Source organism: Camelus ferus, chromosome 3 (genome assembly GCF_009834535.1).
Source record: "Camelus ferus isolate YT-003-E chromosome 3, BCGSAC_Cfer_1.0, whole genome shotgun sequence".
Taxonomy (NCBI): domain Eukaryota; kingdom Metazoa; phylum Chordata; class Mammalia; order Artiodactyla; family Camelidae; genus Camelus; species Camelus ferus.
In genome coordinates this window covers 82,101,300-82,125,932 of record NC_045698.1, presented here as the reverse complement: position 1 = coordinate 82,125,932, position 24,633 = coordinate 82,101,300, and the positions used below count along the sequence as shown (strand labels likewise).

Here is a 24,633-nt window from a genome sequence, read left to right as displayed (position 1 = left end):
GATTCTTCTTCTAACAAGTATAAAAGCTGCCTGCTTTGGCCACTTCCCAGGTCTCACTTCAATGAGATCTCCATATAGATTAATTAAAATTAATTGTTTTTCTTCTGTTGACCCATCTTGTGTCTTTTGTTATTAGTCCAGTCACAAGAACCCAGGAAGGGTAGAGGAAATTTCTTGCTCCCCAACAATAGTAACAAATTCCTGTCATGGTGAAAATGTTCCCTCAAATAGGACTTTAGTACATTAAACAACAACAATAAAACTAAAACAAACAAACAAACAAACAAAAAAACCCAAACCAAAAAACTATATCAGCTAACAAAAGCAAAGATTGACAATTCTAAAAGATGGAGGAGAAAAATCTTCATTACATTCTTTTCTTAATGAGAAAAATAACTATTTTAGGTAAATTGCAATGGTTCTTATCTTTGGTGCTCATCTGGACTACCCAGAGAGTTACAGATTCTGCTTCATTAGGTTTGAGGCAGAAACTTGGGCTTTATCAAAAAGTGATGAATATTCCAAAGAGAATTCTAATCACCCCTGCCTAGGAGGAAGAGATTTCCCTGTACCTTCTAGGTGCCTCTGGTTGGTCTAGGAACTAAACTGACATGAGGAGATTAACAGGAGAAAAATCAAACAAAAGTTTAATAACATATATACATGGGAGAGATTCATGATTGAGTAACTTCCCAAAATGGCTAAACCCCTCACCTTAAGTACCAGTTTCAGCTAAAAACGTTGGAGGATATTGGAGGCAGTGCTTTGGGATTTCAAATGGGAGGAAGGCAATTGACTTTGAGGTAGAAAAGCAGATGTTTGGTAAACAAATGTTTGGTGGGCTATGCAGAGCCAATGGGACATAGGAGTGTTAACAAACAGACTTTGCTGGGTTCTTCCCTGTCTACCACCCCTAGTTCATACTGTAGTCATCTATGGTGATAGCTCGCTTCCTGGAACAAGTCCTGTATCTACATTCTTTCAGGCAGGGGAAAGGTCAAAGTTTCTTCTTGAGTCTTTTGGGCCTTTATCTTTGTCTGTTTGTTTGTTTTAATTTGAAATAATCTGCATGTTAAAGAGACATTTTAGGGTAGAAAATTATTTTCCTACCCTAATAAATATCCAAGTTAATTAAACCTAAACTTTTTAGAAAACATGAAAGCAAAACTGCACAGGTAGGAAATAGGTAAATTAGAGTAGATCCCTGAAGAAATTCAGGCAGAAAAACAAGGACATTTTTATATAGAGTTGTGTCAGGAAAATTAAAGAAAAAGACTAGCATTATACCAATGTTATAACTAATGAAGACATGGTGCAGGTGATCTGGGAGAGAAGCTGGTTTAAAGACATGAATCTGTGAATGAAGGCCTTGCCCTGAGGAAAGGAGTCTCAACCCCTTCACTGGAGTCAGAGGGAGCATCATAGGGTCCAGCGACTTGGGCTCAGGCAGAGGCAATCACCCCTGTCATCAGCAGGGTCACATAGAACAATTTATGTCAAAATAATCGTGACAGATGTACTTAGGAACCTGCATTAAATATAAGAATCACTAGACTCACTACTAATTCATATAAAAAAGATCCAAAATACATTCTTAAGGAAAGGCAATCAAAGGAAATCGAGGAGTGGAATGAATAGAAACCATCTTCTACTTTATATTACTTGATATTAATCATACCTTTTAATACTCTTATATCTAGTTGTTAATGTTCCAAATTCTTTCTAAATATGTGATTTACATGGCCCTTGTGCAGATCATTGGTAAGATACAGGAAAAATACACTTACAGAGACCTCTAATTCTAGCACCTTGATGTGAGTATCAGTAATACTTTTGGTATACATATTTCCTCTTCCTTTTTCATGTGAAGTCTGTGTGAACTGCATCCGTGAATTTAGATGTACAAATATGGAAGGCAAGATTTGGCCCTCAAGACCTGCACCCCCGGTGTTATGCCTGTGACTGTTACTTTACACTCACTCTGCATAGCAAAAGGGCATTAAGGTTGCAGATGGAATGAGGTTGTTAATCAGATGACTTTAAAACAGGGAGATTATCCTGGTTTATCTGGGTGGAAATGGAAATGGAAAAGGAAGGTCAGAGAGATGTGACTATGGAAGAAGAGGCATGAAATCCTGAAAGAGATTCAAAACCGGCCATTACTGGCTTTGAAGATAGAGAAAGGGGTCATGAACCAGCATGAGTTCAGAACATGCCACCCCCCACATATATGCCTTTTTGGCATATCAACTCTTTTCAGTTTAAGGTACGTGAAAAACAGCAAATACAAGATAACCACTCTGACCTTACTTTTTTTTTTCAAAGGCAGGAGGTGAAATTCCTATATGAAAGATACCCTACCTATTCCAGAAGGAAGGTACATTCTAATCATCAAGGACAGGAAGTTGAGATCAAGAGAATGTTATACAAACAGACCTTGTTAAAATAAGTGTTATCTTCCTTTAGCTTGCCCGCAGAGTTGAGTCACTTCTCCACAACTGCCTCTTTGTTCAGCCTCATATAAAAACAAGTCGGTTGCACAATATCTTTGGATCTTTATTCCTTATGAAGGTTCCCATGTGACAAAAACACTTGTATTATACAGTAAATTTGTATTCTTTTCTACTATTTTCTCCTTTTGATCTGTCTTATGTCAATTTAATTCTCAGGCCCATCCAAAAATAACCTGTTGGGGAAGTGGGTATTTCTCCCTCTACCTTTCTTGAATTTTTGTGACTGGACTAATAATAAAATTGATACAAGACAGATTAACAGAAGAAAAAGAAAGAATTTTAATTCATGTGCATGGAGGTCCCACAGAAATGGAACATAAGAAGTGGCCAAAGTGGGCAGTTTTTATACTTCTGTAAAAGAAAAATACTGCAAACCATATTGGTAAACAAAGAATGCTGAAGCCATCAAGTCATCAGCCACTGCTGCCACCCCCCAGTGAAGACAAGCCTGCAGCCCGGCCTCTGCAGCCACTTACAATGGTGTACTCTGAGGGGACTCAAAATAATAAAGGACAAGATACTGGCCCTAGATAGCTAGATGCTTGTCAAAGGAATGAATTCAATGAGCCCAAATGTTTGCTTCCTCCCGTACATAGAAAAGCACTAAATTCTTTAAGTTGAGATGTCTGGTTTTCTTTAGATAACAAGTAATCTTTTACTGTTCTGACTACCTGGTCTTTGCTGTAAAGCTCCTATATATCCTAGCTCCTCCCCTATCTCTTCAGAGCAGTCCCTCAGAGTGATCTGAGAGGCTGTCATCCCGGCTCAAGTCCTTCTGACAAATGAAACAACTGTCAACTTTTAGGCTGTGAATTTATTTTAGTCCACACTTCTTAGATGAAGAAACAATACATGTGTGAGGAACTGACAGGACAAAGAAACTTAGATTTGGGATGCCCAATTAGTGAATAATTTAAATAGAGTTTGGGCTTGGGGTAGTAAATTAAAGAAGTAACAAGGTTTGTTTATATAGGCTTGTAGGTCTGAATTCTTAATCTTTGGTGGTAAGGGTGTCCTACTACCTTCAGATGCAAAGAGTGTAGCTTTCACATGAGAGATATGTATTCTACTTCCAGGAAGAAAGAAAGAAGGGTTGGGGTATCCCTCTTTCTTTCTTTCTCTCTTTCTATCTCCCTTTCTTTCTTTCTCTCATTTTCTTACTTTCTTTCTCTCATTTTCTTTCTCTTTCTTTCTTTCTTTCTTCTTCTTTCTCTCTCTCTTCTTTCTCTCTTTCTCTCTCTCCCTCCCTCCTTCTCCTCCCTCCTCCTCCCTCCCTCTTTCTTTCTCTCATTGTCTTTCTTTTCCTTTCTTTCTCTTTCTCTCTTTCTTTCTCTCTTTCTCTCTCTCTTTCTTTCTCTCTTCTCTCTCTCACTCCTTCCCTCTCCCTCCCTCTCCCTCCTCCTCTTTCTTTCTTTCTTCCTTTCCTTCTTTCTTTCTTTCTCTTTCTTTCTTACAAAGAGACTTTATTCTTTCACAGTGCTGGAGGTGGGAAGTCTAAGATCCAGATGTCAGCATGGAAGGTTCCTTCTGAGGCTGTGAGACTGTTTCAGACTCTCTCTGGGCTTCTGGTGCCTGCTGGTAACCCTGGGTATTCCTTGGCTCCTAGAAGTATCACTTCCATCTCTGCCTTCATCCTTACATGGCATTCTTTGTATGTATGTGCTGGGTCCAAATTTCCCAGTTCTGTAGGTCTGAAGTCCAAAATGGGTCTCACTGGACTAAAATCAAGGTGTCAGCAGGGTCAAGCTCCTTCTGGAGGGATATATCTATATATAAGCTAGGTCAACAACAAGTTTCTTCTGTGTAGGACAGGGAACTATATTCAATATCTTATAGTAACCTATAGTGACAAAGAATATGAAAATGAATATATGTATGCATATTTATGACTGAAGCATTATGCTGTATACCAGAAATTGACACAATTATACTTTAATTAAGAAAAATGAATGATGAAAAATTACAAATGAATGATAAATTCAAATTTATCTTAGTACATACAGTTTTGAAAACTTAAGCTTGGAACACTGTGCCTTGGATATAGCAATAAATATAATTTGCAAAGTAAAAAAGAAAAAGAAAAAAACTGAATTCTTCCAACAACCTGAATGATGAGCAAGGAAATGGATTCTCTCTTAGAGCCTTCAAAGGAATGCAGACTGCCACCACCTGGATTTTACCCCTATGAGATATTGTCAGATTTGTGACATACAGAACTGTAAGATAATAAATATGTATTCTTTTAAACCACTAAATTTGTGATAATTCATTACAGCAGCAATAGGAAACTAATACAGCAAGGAATATTTTATTTTTATTTCATTTAAATCAAAGTTTATCCAGTACTGAATCCTTATTCTGCTGGGCTGGCAGGGCATTCAATCCCAGACATTACTGAGGCCCTTTTCCCTACATGCAAGGTCCCAAGGATCTTACCATGGGCCAAAATATAAGTGAGGCCCTCAGACCTGTCAACCACTTGCTACCAATGAGATGCCATTTCCCCTGCTTTCCTGGTCCTATGTATTCTGATGGCAGCAGCAGGATCTTCACAAAGCCAGGAAACCTGGGGTCTAGGGTTCATCCCCTCTAGGCAAACAGGAAGTCATCCCCTCATTCCTCCAATCTGGATGTTGCATCATTACCTGTGAGCACTGTGAGGGTGGGGTTTCGGTTACCCTTTGTCCCCTTCCCAGTTAAGGACATCTTTCCTTTAACAGTCTTAAGTTTTTGCTTTTACTCCAAGGACACTTACTCATCTTATCACTAACACACATGTGCACACATCAGGCCGAATACTGAGGTTATCTCTAACCAGTTTTTACCTCTCAAACTCCCCTGAGGCAAAGAAGCATAATATTCTGCTTACTAGGAGTTGGGAGATAAATAAAATATAAATTAACATGTCAGTAGATTATTTTGCAACATTGATGCACTAGTAAGTGGACTGTATCCCTTAAAGGAACTTTTGCTCAACTTCTTGGTGCCTTGGTATTTCTCAGAGGTTTAGTTTGATACCAGGGTTTGTCCCAGCTGGTGAGCTCACATAAAGTAGCAGCTGGCAGGGTAGATGATATATTTCCTTAGGCTTCTCAAGGTCAGGGCTCATAAACCTGGATACTGGGTGAATTTCTTGCTTTCTAGAGGGGAAAATGACTCTCTTTTCTCCCAAGTCCGGCTGTATTCCTCCTACTTGGGAGTTTTCTTTGGTTCTGGTCAACCTCTGGGAGAATGGGCTATAGAGAAGCAAGGATGGAGCAAGGGAACCTTTATGTGCCTATGGTAATATTCTAGACAAGAGATGACAGGGGCTTGAATCAGGGCAGAAGTAGTAGGAGAGATAAATGGTTCGATTTTGAACACTTTGATGGGCAGAGCCAGTGATCTGATGTGTGGTGTTAAAGGAGAAAGCCAAATATGTGTCGGTTTGTCAGGACTCCTCTGCCCTCACGTACCTCATAGCTGGGAGTCTGGAGGCACTTTAAATGCCTTAAGAGAACATTTCACATCTAGCAACTTGAGAGTTATGAGTTGATTAATGAGAATTTAATTTTGGTAGTTAAAGAGTTGGTTCTCTAACCTAAATCAGCAGTCATATTTCTTTATTTTCTGATTCATCTCCCTTTCTACAGTCTCTAGGATTTCATTACCTCCGAATTCCAAACGGCATTAAGTTCCAGTTGTTTCTCCCACCCTACATCCATCACTAGGCAAGTTTTCAGCCTTTTTTAAATCCTCCCTTAGAGTACTCCAAAATAAATGATGGGTGCTATTTCCAGAGAAAAATAATGCAGTATAGTTGAAAACAGTAGCCCTGTATTCTACACACAAGATTGATTTGAAGATGACTAAAAACCTAATTGTGAAATAAACCCTTTAAGAAATACAATACTGCTGTATTACTGTTAGTGATAAATCTACTTTTATATTTAATTCTTCATAGCTCTAGAATCAAGATAATTATGATTGCAAAACAACTAACTGGTGAAAACTTTTTTTGTTTAAAATGTTTAATGTTGGTAGAAGTAACAAAGTGTGAAAACGTAAAAAGAATCAGCACCTGTTTAGGGCAAGTAATATTTCCACTTTCTGAAGTGGATTTCATTTTGGCTTTTGAAAAACGGCGGGCTATATTGCTGTTTTCTAGAGCTGTAAAACCTTGGGCAAGGTAGTTATGTTTCTGCTGCTTTTTTTTTCTTTCTTTCTTTCTTTTCTTCATCCATGAAATCTCACCTCTCTTACTGCCTCTTGCTTAGAGGCCTCGCGAACAGCTTAAAAACCTCACTTAAACAAATTCTTAGTGTCTAGTGTAAAACAGAATGCTCGATAACGTGATGACGACTAGAAATACCAAGAAGTACAAGACACAAGACACATTCCCATGAAACGGACCAGCAGTGAGCCTGATTTTCAGTCGGTACAACCTCTCCTTTGTCGGCCTGAAACCATCAAGCACATCCGCTGCTGCAGGTGCTGTGCGCGCTCCCAGCTAACTCTTAACCAGGCCTGCTACGGCGGAATACGGACAGAACTCCATTTTATTTTCACACTAAAGGGGTGAAATTAAGGAAGGCACTTTCAGGTTCGCTATCTATCTGAGGTGTTCTCATAGGAGACTCCTTCACCTGCCCCAGAAACGCCTTCCTAATCTCACCTGCTCCCCAGGATAACCCACACATGCCTTCCTGGTTCTGGGTGAACAGGACACCCCACAACAAAGCGCTCCCTCCTCCGCTGTGGGGCGGGACCTCGGCCCTGGGTGTCGGAGATCCGCCCCCCGTACGCGGCGTGCGTGCGTGCGTGGCGCGCCGCGCGGGCCTGTTTCTCCAGCGTGTGGCGCCCCCCGGCGGCAGCGGGGCCTCAATGTGACAGCCGGACCTGAGCGCCCGCCATGGAGCCGCAGAAAGAGGCGCGAACGTCCACGGACCCCGTTGGGCGGGCGCCTGGGGCCTCGAGGTCTCAGAGGCCCGACGAAGAGGAGCGGCAGGGGGGCGGCGCACCGCCGGCGGCAGCTGCCGTGGACGCGGAGGCGGACGGCGCCAGTGCGGACGGGCTGTGGGAACTACCAGTGGAGCCGGCGGAGCGGAGGCCCGAGTGCAGCCGCTGCAGGTGACTGCCGGGCGGGGGCGGGGACTGAGGCGGGCGAGGGACTTGGTGAGGGTGCTGCAGCGCCCCCTGCCGGGGAGGAGGCTGCTGCGGCTCCGGCCCGGGGAGCGCCGGCTGTGGCATGTCAGCGCTGGGGGGTGTCAGGGTCCGCTGGTTGAGCTTGAACACTGAGAAATACCTGTCACAGCTTTTTAGTAAGAAGCCATTTATCCAGGTTCAGGGTTATTTAGTCTTACTTTCTGCAAGACACTGAGCTGGTCGTGGGAGCCAACATAAGTTCCGCCGTCAAGAAACTTGAGCGCCTGATAGAGGAAATAAGGCGTAATGACAATAATATTTGTAACAGTAAACAAACGAACAAACTAACAAAAATTGGATTAGAGAAGAGAGACAATCAAGGTGGCTATTACTGTAGTTAAATTGTGTTCGAAATTCTGAATTCACCTAGAAGTATTTATTGAACGCCTGCTGTGTGCCAGGCACTGTGCTAGGTTCCTTGGAACTAAGGCGTGGATAAAACAGACGTTGTCTCGGTGCTCGCTGGGGAGCATACAGTCTAATGAGACAACTTATTAACTAACATTAACATCATTTGCCTGATCCAACTTTTAAGTACTTTTCAGGATTACCTCATGGTGTGGGTGTACTTCAGGATTGTGGGGATTGCTTTCCCTGCTTGTTTGAATCTCTTACTATACAAATGTGCTATTATTTTGAGGACCATTTCTCTTGGTTACTAAAGGCCTGCATCTATCACCTGTCTCTCTGTTGCCCTTCCCACCTTTAACTGTTAGATTGTCTCCACTTCCTCACCTGGGAATCAATCTGTAATTTGTCCTCAGATCCTAGGTGCTCTGAAATGGCTGTCACTAAAGTCACCATTAACCTTAATGAGGTAAAATCTAGTGGATCCTTTTCTATTTACTTTTTACTGGACCTCTTGGCGGATTTCTGCAGTTGAAATTCTCACTCCTTGAAACTCTTTTTGGTCTATTTGACTTCTCTGTCCTAGTCTTCTTTGCCTGTTCTGTCAAAACTCTTAATGTTGGGCTTCCTCAAGGTCTTGGTTCTGGATCCTCTTCTCTTTGAACCTCATACATTTCCCACAGATGATTGTACCAATTTTCATGGGTAAGGTATTACCTCTACCTCAATATCTCTAGCTCAGACCTTTCTCCTGAGCACCAGATTTGTGCCTTCATTTAATCATTGTTTAATGAGTGCTTTGCTAATTACTGGTAATACGGTGGAGTCTTTGTCCCCACAATGTCCAATTATTGGATACAGATAATAAACCAGTTAACAGGCCACCAAGTATGTAATTAAAGGTTTAAAAATCACCAGCAATGAAGGAAAGTAATGGGATGTTGTGATAGAAAATAGGATGATGTCAGGAGAGGATTTCTGAAGAGATAGCATTTATATTGACATCTGAAAGATGAGAAGGATCCAGTTAAGAGAAAAGCATTCTAGGAAGGGGAACAGAAGGACAGACTGGTTGAATGTCTTTACTGTTTGAGTACTTGGAGTATTCTACCTTGGCCATTTTGACCTTTTCCCAGGGCTGGAATGTAGGGTCTTCGAGAAAGGGGTCTTAAGTGTAAGGATTTTTTAAAAAATATTTTCTGAATGTACTCTGTGTAGTACGCACTCAGTAGACCTTTGAGGACAATGAGTAATTTGTGTCAAGAGAGACGATGTATTGGAACAGAAGGGGTGTGTGAATATAATTTATTTAAATAAGTTGTCTAAAGTTGTTAGGAAATAACACTAAAAATGCTATGAAGGGGTCTCAACAGGATGCTGAAAGGAAGGTGTTTCAAATATAAATCCAGAGCCAATTATGCTAGCTTTAACATGTAGTTTTTAGTCTACTGAGAGCTACTAATTATAATAGTTCAAAAATTAGTCTTCTGTATTTAGCAGAGATTTGCATTTTTTTTTGATCTGCTCCTCTCCACCCCTTTAATAGACTTTATTTTTTAGAGCAGTTTTAGATTCACAGCAAAATTGAGCAAAGGTACAGAGATTTTCCTATATGCCCTCTGCCCCCACACATGCATAGCTTTCCCATATGAACATTCTCCACCAGAGTGGTACATTTGTTACGGCTGATGAACTCCATTGACACATTATTATCGCTCAAAGTCCATAGTTTACATTAGGATTCATTCTTGGTGTTGTATGTATTTTGAGTTTGGACAAGTTTGTGATAACATATATCCACCAGTATAGTGTCATACAGACACTGCCCTAAAAATTTTCTTTGCTCTCCCTTTTCATCCCTCCCTATTCCCTAGCCTGATTTGCTTAAAAATTTTTTTAAATTACTTGATGGATTTAGCTTGTTTTCAATTCCGTTTAGTTAATACTTTAGAATTATAATTTATTCTGACATTTCTGCACTTTGTTTTTTCTACTGACATTTTCTGCCTATTAAAGGCTCTTCTCTCTTTTGGCATATTATACATTTTATTTGCTTTACTTGGTTAGAATACAGTTGTAGAAATATGGAGAATATTTAGGTGTTATCAATAAAATATAAACTAATTCATAGCTCTTTTATTTTATTGCATTAGGCTGTTCAGGTTTTAACTGGGTGCCTGAATGAACTTCTTTACATTTATGTTTATAATAGTTTTTAAAATTAAAATGCATTCTTAGATTTGAGTGATTAGTAAATTACAATTATTTGACCATTTACTTAAAACAGTATTTATTTCTCTAATCGCATTGCTATAATTGTCACAGCCTAAGTAGTAGTAGAAACTGGTTCTGTTTAGGAAGTAGAAACTCAATTTAACTTCTCAGCAGAATCTTGCTTGTTAAAAGTACAACTTATCTTAAACATGAATGGAGTATTCTTTAAAAGATCCAAAACCAATTTGTTATTGCAAGATACATATTTTATTTTTAAAAAAGGGTGTTCCTATTAAAAGGAACAGCATGTTCCAGAGTACACTATACAGAGTATAGTGTATTTGGAGATCTGGGCAGAAAGGAAGGAATGGTGAGATGAGGCTGCAGGGATTCATGATGGTTGCACTGGGAAGGGCCAAATAAACTGTGTTGGGGAGACTGAGCCTAATGCACTGGAACCCAACAAACCAGCCACTGAAGTATTTTAATATTTGAATGGAGGTGACAGTTTGACTTCTATAGGTGACTTTTAGCTGTCATATTTTATACTCTATTTCATTAAGAAAAAAGCAAACTGAGTGGTGATACAGTGGTAAAAAAAACCTGACTGGGAGGAGTTTCCAGTAAAGGGCTTCATTCCAGTAAAGGTGTTAGACATCTTAATTACACTTTTATATCTTCTGTGGATATTCCTGTCTGAGGACAAGAGTCAGAAACCACTTGCAAATCATTGGTTTTAAATAATGGCATAATGTCTAAATACAGAGTATTTTTTACTCTGTCTAAGGGGGGAAGACAGCAGGGAGAGCATGGACACAGTCTGACACAAATAGGCTCTGAGACAGATTTTTCTGTCTCCAGTGCTTTCTATCAAAAGTAGAGAGTTGTAAGGATTATGATAAACCACATCAATATATTTAGTGCCCATTTATTAAGCACTGATCATCCACAGGTTACCCACCAGGCCTAGGTGTTTTATGTATGGTATTTTATTTGTTTCTCATAACAGCTTTCTGGAGTTGATGATACTGTTAGCTTTTAAACAATGAGGAGGTAGAGGTAACAGTCAGGTGGCAGAGTTGGGTCTCCAGTGCCAGTCCACTTGGCTGCCAAGCTCTTGCAAGGGCTTGACTTTGCCCTGTGCTCCACGCCTCCTGAAGAAGCCTTAAGATTTTGTTTGCAGAGTGGATATAGTCACCACTTGAAGTGGAGTCACTGAAGCTACAGGAGTAGCTCTGATTTTCATGCTTTTTAAGCTAAAGTAAGTTTAATTCAAGTTTAGTAACAAGATGCCTGAGCTTTAGTATTCTCTTACTCTTTTTTTTAACAAAAATTGAGATACAATTGGTGTACAGTATTGTATAAGTTTAAGATATATAGCCTGTTGATTTGATATATTTATATATTGCAGTATGATTATCACTGGTAGTGATTAGCTATTGTCACCTAATTTTCTTTTTTTATGCTGAAATTTAAGACGTAATCTCTTAGCACGTTTGAAGTATATAAAACAGTAATGTTGAGTATAATCACAATGCCATGCAAAAGATCTCCAGTATTTATTCATCTTCTAGTTCCAAGTTTGTACCTTTTAGCTGACATCTAGCTCCTTTATTCCATGTCTAAACCTTTTCCTTATTCTTTAGACTTGAATTTTCTGGATAAAAAGAGTGATGGGGATAAAATCATGAGAAAAGTGAAGCAGGGAAGGCTGCAGGTGTTTAAGAAAAATACAGGAGCCACAGACTGGCAGCCCCCAGATGTTTTGTTTAAAACTATATTTTTACCAGTTTTAAAATTGGTGGCTAATAGTGAAAAAGCAAGATATTTTATATCAAAATCCAGATTTCTCACTTCTGTGAGAATGGGAAGATCTAGCAATTTGGGAGCCATCTTCCTGAACAATAGCTGGCTAAGCTGAGTTTTAGCTATGCCTTTAGTTTGGGTGTCATTTGTCCAGATCACCATTGCTCCCAGTCATTCCTGTTGAAGTCATCTATGATTAACTCATTTGCTTTTTGATTCTGGGTCTCCTGTATGTCATTGTGGGCTGGTCTGCTTGAGCAGCAGGGTAAATCAGCCTTCAGGTTTGGTAGGTAAAAGTGGAAAATGGTCATTTCCAAGGCAATTAGTTTACAATAATTAAGATTGCTGAATTGGTATCAACACTTAGAAAACAAACTGTTTTGGTAAATTTAAACTACATTGTTGATGATAATTTGTGGTGTAAAATTTAGGTAATCTGCAAATTTAATTCTTTGTGTGTATCAAAAGTATTGTATTCCTAAGAAAATTATTGTTAATTTGTTCTTTCTTGTTAATGTAGGAAATATGTTTATTCTTTGAACTAGTTCATTCCTAATATATGTGGGAAGCTAACTGATTTACAAATTACTGTGCAAGCTAACCATATGTTCAAAGCTGAGCAAAAATGATATATCTCAAGAGGGAATTTTTTTCTTAAATCTTAATTAAGTCTCTAAAGAGGAATGACTAGTTAAAAAAAAAAAAAAACACATGAGAGCTTTCTAAATGTTTGATTTATTTTCCCCAAGAAAAATAAGAATGTATCATTACACTCACATAGATGTTTTCTTCAGAGAACATCAAAGCACATTAATTTTTAAGTACATTTACATTTGCCTCAAATTAATAATTCATAGTTCTGTTAGTGCTTATGTAGTGAGAGAATATATTCCGAAGTAGTCTAGTATAAGATTTTTTTTTCACTTATTTTTAAAAATGTGTAATGTATTTTACTTTTTTCTTCCAGTGTTATTGGTGTAATTGGTATAATACAGCACTGATAGATTTAAGGTGTACACTGATCATTTGACTTACATATATCATGAAATGATTACCATAATAAGTTTAGTGAACATCTGTCATCTCATACAGATACAAAATAAAAGAAAAAGAAAAAATTTCCTTCTGATGAGAGCTCTTAGGATTTACTTTATTAACAACTTTCATGTATACCGTCAGCAGCGTTAATTATATTAATTATGTTGCATGTTACATCTTTGATACTTATTTATCTTATCACTAGAAGTTTGTACCTTTTGATCACCTTCATCCAGTTCCCCTTCCCATCACTCCTCACCTCTGGTAACCATACATCTGATCTTTTCTGTAAGTTTATTTGTTTTTTGAAGTATAGTTGACCTACAACACTATGTTAGTTCCTGCTGCACAGCATAGTGGTTGGATATTTCTGTATGTTAGAAAATGATCATGACATTAAGTCTAGTTACCATGGTCACTATACAGAGATATTACATAATTGTTGACTATATTCTTTACACTGTATGTTTCATACATGTAACACATTTATTTTGTAACTAGAAGTTTGTACCTCTTAGTTTCCCTCACATTTTTCACTCATCCTTCCAGCCCCCTCCCCTCTGGCAACCACTTGATTTTTCTCTATATCTAAATAAATTTGGCATTATTTAAAAAGATTTTACAGGTTACAAAGTGCTTTTTTACTTGTATGTTTTTATTTAATTCATAAAACAACTTTGTGATTTAGTTATTCCCTTTTATGGAGTCTGTTTTTCCATTTTTAGAAGTATAGTTGATTTGCAAAGTTGTGTTAATTTAAAGTATTCAACAAAGTGATTCAGTTATACATACATATGTATAATCTATTCTTTTTCAGATACTTTTGCATTATCAGTTATTACAAGATATTGAATATAGTTCTCTGTGCTGTGGAGTAGGTCCTTGTTTATCTATTTTATATATGTGTGTGTGTATGCTAATCTCAAGCTCCCAATTTATGCCTCCCTCTCCTTTCTCCTTGGTAACTATAAGTTTGTTTTCTATGTCTATGAGTCTATTTCTGTTTTGTAAATAAGTTCATTTGTATCATTTTTTTTTAGATTCCACATATAAATGATATATGATATTTGTGTTTGTCTGACTTACTTCACTTAGAATGATGATCTCTAGGTCCATCTATGTTGCTGCAAATGGTATTATTTCATTCTTTTTTGTGGCTGTGTAATAGTCCATTGTATACATATACACCATATCTTCTTTATCCAGTCATTTATCAATGGACATTTAGGTTGCTTCCATATCTTGGCTATTGTAAATAGTGCTGCTATGAACATTGAGGTGCTTTTTAATTTTTTTAAATGAAATATAGTTGATTTACAATGTTGAGTTATCCTTTTATAGATTCTTAAGGTCAGGTGAGTAGTCAGAGGCAGAACTGCTTTAGCTTTCATAGTTTTAATACTACATCACAGAATAATGAATTATACTGAAATGAACAATATGATTGCTGTTGTTTTCCAATTACACATAATGAATACTTCCAGTGAGGTGTTCCTTTGCCTTCTTCTAATCTGTAGATTCTTTTTCTTTGTCCATGGTTATTTTAGCAGTTTTAATTATTATCTTTTCTAAGGTCCAGCTTTTCTCTTCTGAATCCTTTATCTGCCTCTGATCACTTCTCATTTCTCTTCGTGACTCTTCACATTTCAGTCAGAAGGATGAATTTGAAGGTATTATTGACTAATAGAAGTTTTTTTCTCTGCTGAGTTTTTTGTTTGCTTGTTTTTTGTTTTTATTCTTTTGGAAGTCTAGTGGGAAGGTTGTGGGAAAAAGGAGAGCAGTGATGTAAATAGAAGAAGTGTTCTGGGATTACTCAAGGGAAAAAATGAAAAAGTGTGGAATGAGTCTCTTAACCTTGCAAAGGGCTAGAGGGATAGACCTGATAGAAATGTGTCTGATCTCACAGGGTTGACCCCTAAGAATAAATAAAAATAAGAATTAAAGAAAAAACCCAAAAAACTGAACAGACATACCAGTGGCTGCACGCTATAAGAGGCAGAGTGTCCACAGTTTAAGTCCAGACAAGTTTCCAAACCACCACAAAAGTTAAATAGAATCCAGAGTTTCTACACTATATTATCCAAAATGTTTACTTTTCAACCAAAGCTTACTAGACCTGCAAAGAAACAGAAAAGTATGACTCATATGCATGGAGAATAGCAGCCAATAGAAACTGACTTTGAGTGGATCCAGATTTTAAATTTAGTAGAAAAAGACTTCAAAGCAACTTCTATAAATAGGTTCAAAGAATTATAGGAAAATATAATGACAGTGAATTAAAAGAGACTCTCAATAGAGAGATAGAAATTATTTTTAAAAGTCTATGCAGTGGAGGATATAGCTCAAGTGGTAGAGCACATGTTTAGCATGCATGAGGTCCTGGGTTCTATCCCCAGTACCTCCTCCAAAAATAAATAAATAAGTATACCTAATTACTTAGCCCCACCAAAAAAAAAAAAAAAAAGAAATCTATGCAAACTGTCGATCTGGGTTCATCAGTCATAATGAATGTACCTCTCTGACGGGATATTGATAATGGGGTAGGCTATGCATGTGTCGGGGCTGAAAGTATATGGGAAACCTCTGTACCTTTCCTTCAATTTCACTGTGAATCTAAAAAAAAAAGTCTTAAAAAAAAAGAGATGTTTGTGTAAATGTGCTACTTGGCAGGCCAATTAAAAAATTGTGATAACATATACATAACATAGTATTTATCATTTAACCATTCATAAGTGTGCAACTCGGTGGCATTAAATATATTCACAATGTTGCATAACCCTCTATATTGTCTGTACCCCAAATGCCTCATCATCCCCAACGTAAACTCTGTATCCATTAAATAATATATTCTCATCCCCTCCTCCCTCTATTCCCTGGTAACCTGTATTCTACTTTGTTTCTGTGAATTTACCTCTTCTAGATGTTTCAAATAATCATATAATATTTGTCCTTCTCTGTCTGACATTTCACTAAAAATAATGCTTTCAAGGTCCATCCATGGTATAGCATACATCAGAATTTTATTTTTATAGCCAAATTGTATGAATATGCCAATTTTATTGATCTGTTATCAGTTCTTTTGTTGATGGATGCTTGGTTTGTTTTTACCTTTTGGCTCCTGTGAATAGTGCTACTATGAACAGTGATATACAAACATCTATTCTAGTTCTTTTAATTCTTTTGGATATATACCTAGGAATGGAGTGGAATTGCTGGGTCATATGGTAGTTCTGAGTTTAACTTTTTGGGGAATCATCCAACTGTTTTTCATAGCAGCTGTAACAATTTTACATTCCCATCAGCTATGCATAAGGTTTCCAATTTCCACAAAAGTGGCAGTACACAGTTACCTGAGTAGTTAACAAACAAAGTGTATGCATCACCCTTAATGTACTTGAAATTGAATCTTTAATGCAAACCCTCAAACAGAAGAAATCACTGGAAAAAATGCAGCAATTACCATTGCTCTAGCAGAACATGGATTCGTTTTTGTATTTTTATTGAGGTTTATTTTACATATAACCTTATATTAGTTTCAGGTGTACAACATAATGATTTGATATTTATGTACATTGCAAAATGATCAGCACAGAAAGTTTAGTTAACGTCTGTCACCTCACATAATTACAGAAAAGCTTTTTTTCTCGTGATGAGAACTTTTAAGATCTACTCTCTTAGCAGCTTCCAAATAAGCAGTTTATTTTATCACCGAGAGTTTGCACCTTCTGACTCCCTTTATCCATTTCTCTCACTCCCTAACAAATCATGAATTCTTTGAGAATCTAATATGTACAAATTTTACAGTGGCAGTGATGACTCCATTAACATCATCATTATTTTATTTTGGAGTGGAGGATTTGGAATTTAGTTACTGAATGATTTAATTTTAGGCTAAAAATAATTTTAGACTTAAAAGTTGTAAAAATAGTACTGAGAGTTCCTATATTCCTTTTACGCAATAACCACATATAGTCTTTGTACATGATCATAGTACTATCTTAAACTGTAAAGGGTCTGAAGATTTTATCTTATTCGTAAGAGAAGTTAACCTGCCACAGGTTTCATGGATACTAGCAAAAGATGTGAGATACTTGGGTCAAAGACAAAGGACTTTTCTACTGATGGCACAGCACCTAGTATGAGCTTCATGTTTGTGGTGCTTCTCCTTGCTCTCCCATCCAACCCCAGGTCTTACAGGAGTTTACAGAGAGGCCTAGGTGGATGCTGTGCACCCAGGGGATTTGCGTTATGGCTGAAGAACCCTGAGTTTAGGGTTTCTGAACCTTGCCTCCTGGAGAGATAATGGTGAGATAAACTATTTAAAAATGTCTTGCTAGTTTTGATGGGGTTCTACTGTTAATATTTATTATTTTTGAGGCATAATATATACTTACAGTGAGATTTATGATAGTAAGTTACTGATAGTACTTCATAGTTCAAATAATCTTTATAATTTCTACTTTTTAAAGTTATTGTCAGATCTAATTAGATTTGTTAACTCTTATGAAGAGTTTGAAGTAGGAGTAAGAAATAGCTCAGTCAGTTGTTGGTTTTTTTTTTAAATTATTGAAGTATAGTTAGTTTACAGTGTTGTGTTACTTTCGGGTGTACAGCATCGTGATTCAGTCATATATAGATATACACACACTCATCCTTTTTTGTATCTATTTTCCATTGCAAGATACTGAATATAGTTCCCTGTGCTATACCATAGGACCTAGTTACCTATTTTATGTAAAGTAGTTTGTATTTGCTAATCCCCACTCCTAATTTATCCCTCCCTGTTGTTTGTGATTGTGTAATTAGAATTTCTTCAGTATAGGTTCTTTGTGGGTGTATGTAGTTTCTTTGTGGGTCCTGCTGTTAACACTTCACGTTATGGAACTCCTTTTCTGTTAGGATCCCATGTATCCTGACACATTACCATGTGGTATACCATCCCATGGGGAGGGCGTGTTATTCTATATACTAAATATTAGTAATACTTAATTATAAAGAAAAGTGATAATATTATCTTTTTACAACCCATTGGGATATTTTACTTAAGCACTTTGGAGACTACTGCTCTAGGCATGTCCTCTGGGGCAAAGGTCTGTGAAAGTCTTATCTAAAGATATTTATTCTCTTTATAGAGGAGTTACTTCCTCTCCTGTAACTGTGATTTTTTTCCCCCCTAAGCCTATTGTTCCTCTACTCCTGAAGGCATTTATAAAATCAAATAACGTGATGACAAAAAGTTTTGGGGAGGTTATGAGAATATTATTATTTACACTTGAAGCAGTGAGACATGGTTGAGATTACTTCTCTTTATGATGAAAGTTTGTTATGTTGGTAATGAAAACTATTTCTTCTTTCCTTGGTCATACTGAATATAGCTTCAGAAATGTAAAACCTAGTTTATTTTACAGGTTCTTTGTTTCTTTAAAGTGACAGTAGAGGGCACTGTGGTATTCAGTTTTTCAAAGACTTAAAATTAGAAAGTTGTTGCCATTTCTATGTCTAATGCTGTGTATTTATTCAACTGATCTATTGAAATGCTCTGAAGCTCTTTGTTCTTTGCTTTCTTACTCTGTGGGACTATAAAATTTTTGTTGAGTATTGAGAAGTTTGAGGTACGTTATCCTTCTGGGTCCTACATTTGCTTTTGTTTAGGGGGTTAAAGAAATTATTTTAAAAATAGTAATTCTTGTGAATCTGTTCACTAATTTTTAAAGTTTGCCTGTGTGTGAGATTCTGTTGATTAAAATAGTGCTATGAGAAAAATAGCTTTCAGTGAATATTATGTTAGAAATTTAAATAAACTTTTAAATATTAATTAAACTTTTGAAAGATGTTTTTGTGGGCCTTAGCATCTCTAGTTATATGTCAGATGTAATTTTATTTGCCTACAGGCTGTCAGAGATAGCATACCCAGAGTGACAGATTACCCCTGTATTATAGAATTCACTTTGGAAACCAGTCAGTTGTAGTCTGACAGGAAGCCTGCATATTTATTCCTACAACCTTAATGAGAAAAGAAGTAAAGCTTATTTCATAAATTTCTTCAGGGAAATTATTTGAAAATTCCATTTATATTTTAAGAATATAATTAATGTTAATAGGGTTGTATACATTTTAAAGAAGATAAAATCCAACAATAGAAAACAGTATTTATAATACATTTGCGATGCTTTGTAAATGTAAAGGAGGAAAAAAATCTCAGCTCTTACTTTAGTCATTCTGTTACAAATTAATTGAAACTAGTAGTCATTAATTAGAGCATTTTTATTGCATTTGCCTGTGATTTAGTAGTTATTCCCCAGAACTTTCTTGGTGCCTTATTACCAGTTCATGAAGGAGGAAATTGAAAACCTCTGACATACTCAAGATCACATAGCAAGACAATGATTTTGTCAGCGACGTATCTTAATAGTTACTTCTCAAACTTATACCTAGTCTACCAGTTGATATTTCTTCAGATATTAATTTTATTCCTTAGATACATATAAATTCTAGTAGTAGCTTGATTTTTATTTTAAGATGAATGTTCATTATTTATAAATAAATATAAAGAGCAAACAATAAATTTTGATGTGTAGTTATCTGGTATTTTTTTTTCCTGTCATCCATCATAGTTCATAGGAAGCGAGGAACTTTTAAAAAATTCTTTCTGGTACAACAAGAACAAATAAGTTGTATGAAGGCAGAAATCTTTTTCTATTTTTATTGCCCTAAGTACTTAATGTCTGGGATATAGTTCGGTATACAGAAAATGTTGAAAAATAAAAATCTGCTGAATTTATAAATTATTTAATTCATTATTGACTTGAAATATTTAAACTTTCAAGGATTCAGTTTGGATGTAGAGATTTTTTTTCCTTTTTTCTTTCTTTCCTTCCTTATTTCCTTCCTTTTTTTAATGGAGGTACTGAGGATTGAACCCAGGACTTCGTGTGTGCATGCTAAGTACGCACTCTACCCACGGAGCTATACCCACCCTCCCCAAATGTAGGGAATTCTTTTTCTTTGTTCTTCTATTTTTATTTAATTTTTTAACTTATTTTTTTATTCAATTTTTTTTTTTAACTAAAAAACAACAAAAACACTCAACCATTTCTCCCACTTCCACCCCCTGCCTCTGGCAGCCACCCATCGTTTCTCTGTATCTACGAGCTTAGGTTTTGCTTTTTTGTTTTTTTAAAGATTGCACATATAAAAGATCATACGGCATTTTTGCCTGACTTATTTCACTTAGCATAATGTCCTTGGGATCCATCCATGTTGTTGCAAATGGCAAGATTTCATTCTTTTTTTTTAATGGCTGAATTATATTTAATTGTAAATTTAACACAATTTCTTTATCTACTCATCCATTGATGGACATTTAGCTTATTTCCATATCTTGGCTGTTGTAAATAATGCTGCATTGAACATGGGAGTGTAGATATCTTTTCAAGTTAATGTTTTCATATTCTTCATATGAATACCTGGAAGGGAAGTTGCTGGATCATATAGTAGTTCTGTTTTTAATTTTTTGAGGAATCGTCATACTGTTTTTCATAGTGGCTGCACCAATTTACAATCCCACCGATAAAGTAGGAGAGTTATTTTTTCTCCATACCCTCTCCTGCATTTATTATTTCTATTCTTTTTGACAGTAACCATTCTGACAGGTGTGGGGTGATATCTCATTGTGGTTTTGGTTTGTATTTCCCCAGTGATTAATAATCTAGAGCATCTTTTCGTGTACCTATTTGCCATCTGTATGTCTTCTTAGGAAAATGTCTATTTGGATCTTATGCCCATTTTCAGTTGGATTGTTTTGTTGTTGTAATTGTTACTGAGTTTTATGAGTTTAAAAAAATGTATTTTGGATATTAGCCCTTATGAGATAGATGATTTGCAGTTTTTTTCCCTATTCTGTAGTTTGTCATTTCGTTGATAGTTTCCTTTGCTCTGCAGAAGCTTTTTAATTTGATGTAATCCCACAAGTTTATTTCTGCTTTTGCTTTTAGTGTCAGATTCAAAACATCATTGGTCAGACCTGAGGCAAGGAGAGGACTGCCTATATTTTCTTCTAGGAGTTTTATGGTTTCCAGCTGTACATTCAAGTGTTTAATCCATTTTGAGTTGATTTTTGTGTATGGTGTAAGATAGTGGTTCAGTTTAATTCATTTGTATGTAGCTGTCCAGTTTTCCTAACACTGTTTATTAAAGAAACTATTCCTTCCCCATTGTGTATTCTTGGCTCCTTTGTTGTAAATTAATTGACTATATATGTTCATGGGTTTATTTCTAGGCTCTGTATCCTTTTCCACTGATCTGTGTTTTTATGCTAATACAATACTGTTTTAAATACTAGAGCTTTGTTAGTATAGTTTGAAATCAGGGAGCATGATGCCTCTAGCTTTATTCTTCTTTCTCAACATTGCTTTGGCTATTTAGGGTCTTCAGCGGTTCCATACAAATTTTAGGGATTTTTGTCCTACTCCTGTGAAAAATGTCATTGGAATTTTGATGGGGATTGCATTGAATCTGTAGATTGCTTTGGGTAGTATGCACATTTTAACAATGTTGATTTTTACAATCCGTGAGTATGGAATATCTTTCCATTTATTTGCGTGTTCTTCATTTTCTTTCATTACTGTCTTGTAGTTTTCAATATACAGGTCTTTCACGTTTTTGGTTAAGTTTATTACTAGGTATTTTGTTCTTTTGGAAAAATATTTTAAAATGAGGAGAGTAATTACTCTGCACTTATCCACTTAAGAGATTGTTTAACATTTGGATAGCTAGTCACCAGTGTAGTACATGCAGACAATTGCAGAGGAGGAAAATATGAGAAAAATTGCTGTTAATAATAAATAAGCACCAATTCTTACTGTAAAGTAACTTGCTAAATATAAAGTAGATCAATTGAAATGTGAAATATTTTAAAGGACTATAGTTTTATTAGCTTGAGGTAGTTGTAATTAGAATTAGGTTAATAATAGGAACTTGCTTTAAAATAAATAGGTAATGATGTTTTATGAGCATGTTAAATCATAAGCCAAAACAATTAGTTTTAGCTTAAATCACAGTCACAGAGTTTATACGTAAAGTGCCTAGCTGTTTTTTTCTTTTTAGTAAATATTTTCTTCAGTGTTTGTCTCCTTTTGTTATTGCTTACCAGAAAGATCACAAATAGTAATAAAAGATCTGAATTTCATTTATAATACAAACTAATTGCTTATGTACTAAAGAGGAAGTGAAGGAGAGATCAGTATTTGTTAAGTAAGAAAATGAAGGGATAGGGTAAGAAATTGTGTAGGAGGAGAAAGACATTTCAAGGTGGAGGTAAAAGGGAATGCAAAAGTATTCCTTCATGTATTCAACGGTATTTATTGATAACTTACTATGCTAGGTACTGGAATATAAAAGTGGAAAAAGGAGTCCAAGTCCTTGCCCTTAGGTAGCTTACATTGTAGGGAGGGAAGCCCAACTGAAGATAACATAATGCCAAATTGTAGTAAAATGCCTCTTTCTTACTGATTAAGTTGAAAAATTTTTTCCATTCTATATTTACATTTTTTTAAAAAAGCAGCTTTCTTAAGATACTGTTCACATGCCATGACATTCATCCTATTAGAGTGTATAGTTTAGCAGAATTTTGTTATATTAGCTGATTTGTGCAAACACCACCAATATCATAATGATTTTAGCAGGTTCTCTTTGAGTGTCTCTTTTCAACCTCTTTCTCTCAAGCTGCCTTTTTCTCTCGGCGTTGCTTCTTACCCATTAGGTTTCATCATTATCAGCTGATTGTTCTATCATTTTGACACAGTGCCCTGGAGCAGTGCCCTTGCTCAGCAGTCTGATCCAATTAAATTTGGGAAGGGGTAGTTTTTGAGGCCACTTACGGAGATTTGTTCTGACCGTAGGTGTGCTTTTAGGTCTCTTTCCCTGGTGCTTTCTGCTGAACTAACTGGCCTATGGTTTAGCTTGTTGCCCTTAATTAAGAAAGAGTTATTATTTTTGAGAGCATCCTTATCTTAGGCTTGAACTTCCTCACACTCCATTTCAAATAAAGTCAGTTACTTTGGGAACCGCAGACCTCTTTTCTTAAAGTCTTCCTCTCCAGGGCAAACTATTTGAGCCACTGTTCTGGACACCAGGCTGAGCAGTAGCCTCTGGTTTGCTGCTTCTGGTGTGGAACTTCTGTCCTAGAAGTGATCTAGAGTGAGAATGTTAGAGCAGGCAGATAGCTAAATATGAGCAGAGAAAGGGGGACACAGACCAAATGGCAGGAATTGGGCAGAAAGGAGGGGCACAAGCCAGATGCAGGAAACTTACATATGTACCAGGGGTCCCTGGGCAGAGAAAGAAGAGCAGGAATCTTTGGGCTGATAAGGGGCCACATCTTTTGGCCTGGAGACCAACAAAGAAAGGTCAGAAAAGGCAGGAATTTCCAGTGTCCGAATGTAACCTTTTGCTCATTATGCCCTCATTTCAATAAAAAATAACCTTACAGGTCAGAAGTACCTATCATGCACTGACGCCATGACACTTCTGATCCAGACTAAATAAGGACAAAAATCTCTCCTCCCTTTGGGAAGGTGGAGTTGGGATGATAATCAGGAAATACAACCCCAAGCCCTTCCCTCCTCAATGACTATTCCACCTATTCATTTTTACAGATTATGTAACTAACTTGCCAAAGAAACTCAGGGCAGCCGCTCACCTGAGCCTATCTGCTCTCCCCTTGAGAATGTACTATTCATCCTTTAATAAATCCTCACTTTACTTTTTTAACCTCTAAGTCTTGTCTCTGAATTCTTTCTGGAACGGGACAAGAACCTGGAACACCGGTTGGATCCACCGGCAACATCTTTGGTGAGCCAGCCAGGAGACTGGAGATTTGGTAAGCCAAGGCCTGTCACCTCCCTTGTGCTTGAGAAACACTAACTCTTTCCCTCTCTATTACTCTCTTATCATCTGTCACTTATTTTGGACCTACTGCCACAAAAATATAGACAAAAATTGAGCATGTAAAAGCTTATAGGGTGCTGGCCACTAAAAAGGTCTCTCCTGTGAGGGGTGAGGGGATCACGGATTGGACTAAAGAGAATAGTCCTGTCTGCCCACGACAAAACAATTTCCACACTGCATTCTCTAGGTGCACAGTTAAGAGCATAGCATTGCCCCCTCCCCGAGGCTAACCTTGTCTCCTCTCCCTGCCTCTATCTTGCTGCACTTTCCTGTCTTACTCTGTGAAAGGAATGGAGGAAGGAGGAAGTTGGCCATTTCCTGCGCTTTGACTTTTGTGTCTAGCCTTGGGACTGTCATGGCTCCTGTGGGCACTTTCCAAACCTTGCCGCCAGGTTTTTTATTTCTCATTGTTACATATGCACAGGGCTTGTTAAAGAAAGTTCCCAGCAACTTTCACAGGCAGCCGCTTACCTGAGCCTGCCCACTCTTCCCCCTATCCATCCTTTAATAAATCCTCACTTTACTTTTTTTAACTACTACGTCTTGTCTCTGAATTCTTTCTGGGATGGGACAAGAACCTGGA

General features: G+C 37.0%; 1 protein-coding gene across 5 annotated transcripts in view; it reads left to right on the top strand.

Annotated features, from left to right (window-relative positions):
• DTWD2 (DTW domain containing 2) overlaps positions 1–24,633 on the top strand; it is a 150,305-nt gene that overhangs the window by 52,881 nt on the left and 72,791 nt on the right. For 2 of the 5 annotated variants that reach the window (XR_004318658.1, XM_032476558.1), the window contains exon 1: positions 6,656–7,622. The exons of 1 other annotated variant lie outside the window; for it this stretch is intronic. Coding sequence is in view for 3 of the 4 variants with exons in the window: in XM_032476558.1 (XP_032332449.1) it covers positions 7,405–7,622 (218 nt within the window). In the remaining variant the exon portion in view is untranslated. Of the gene's footprint in view, positions 1–6,652; positions 7,623–24,633 lie in introns of those variants that run through there. 2 more of the 5 variants (XM_032476556.1, XM_032476555.1) reach the window with 2 other exon arrangements.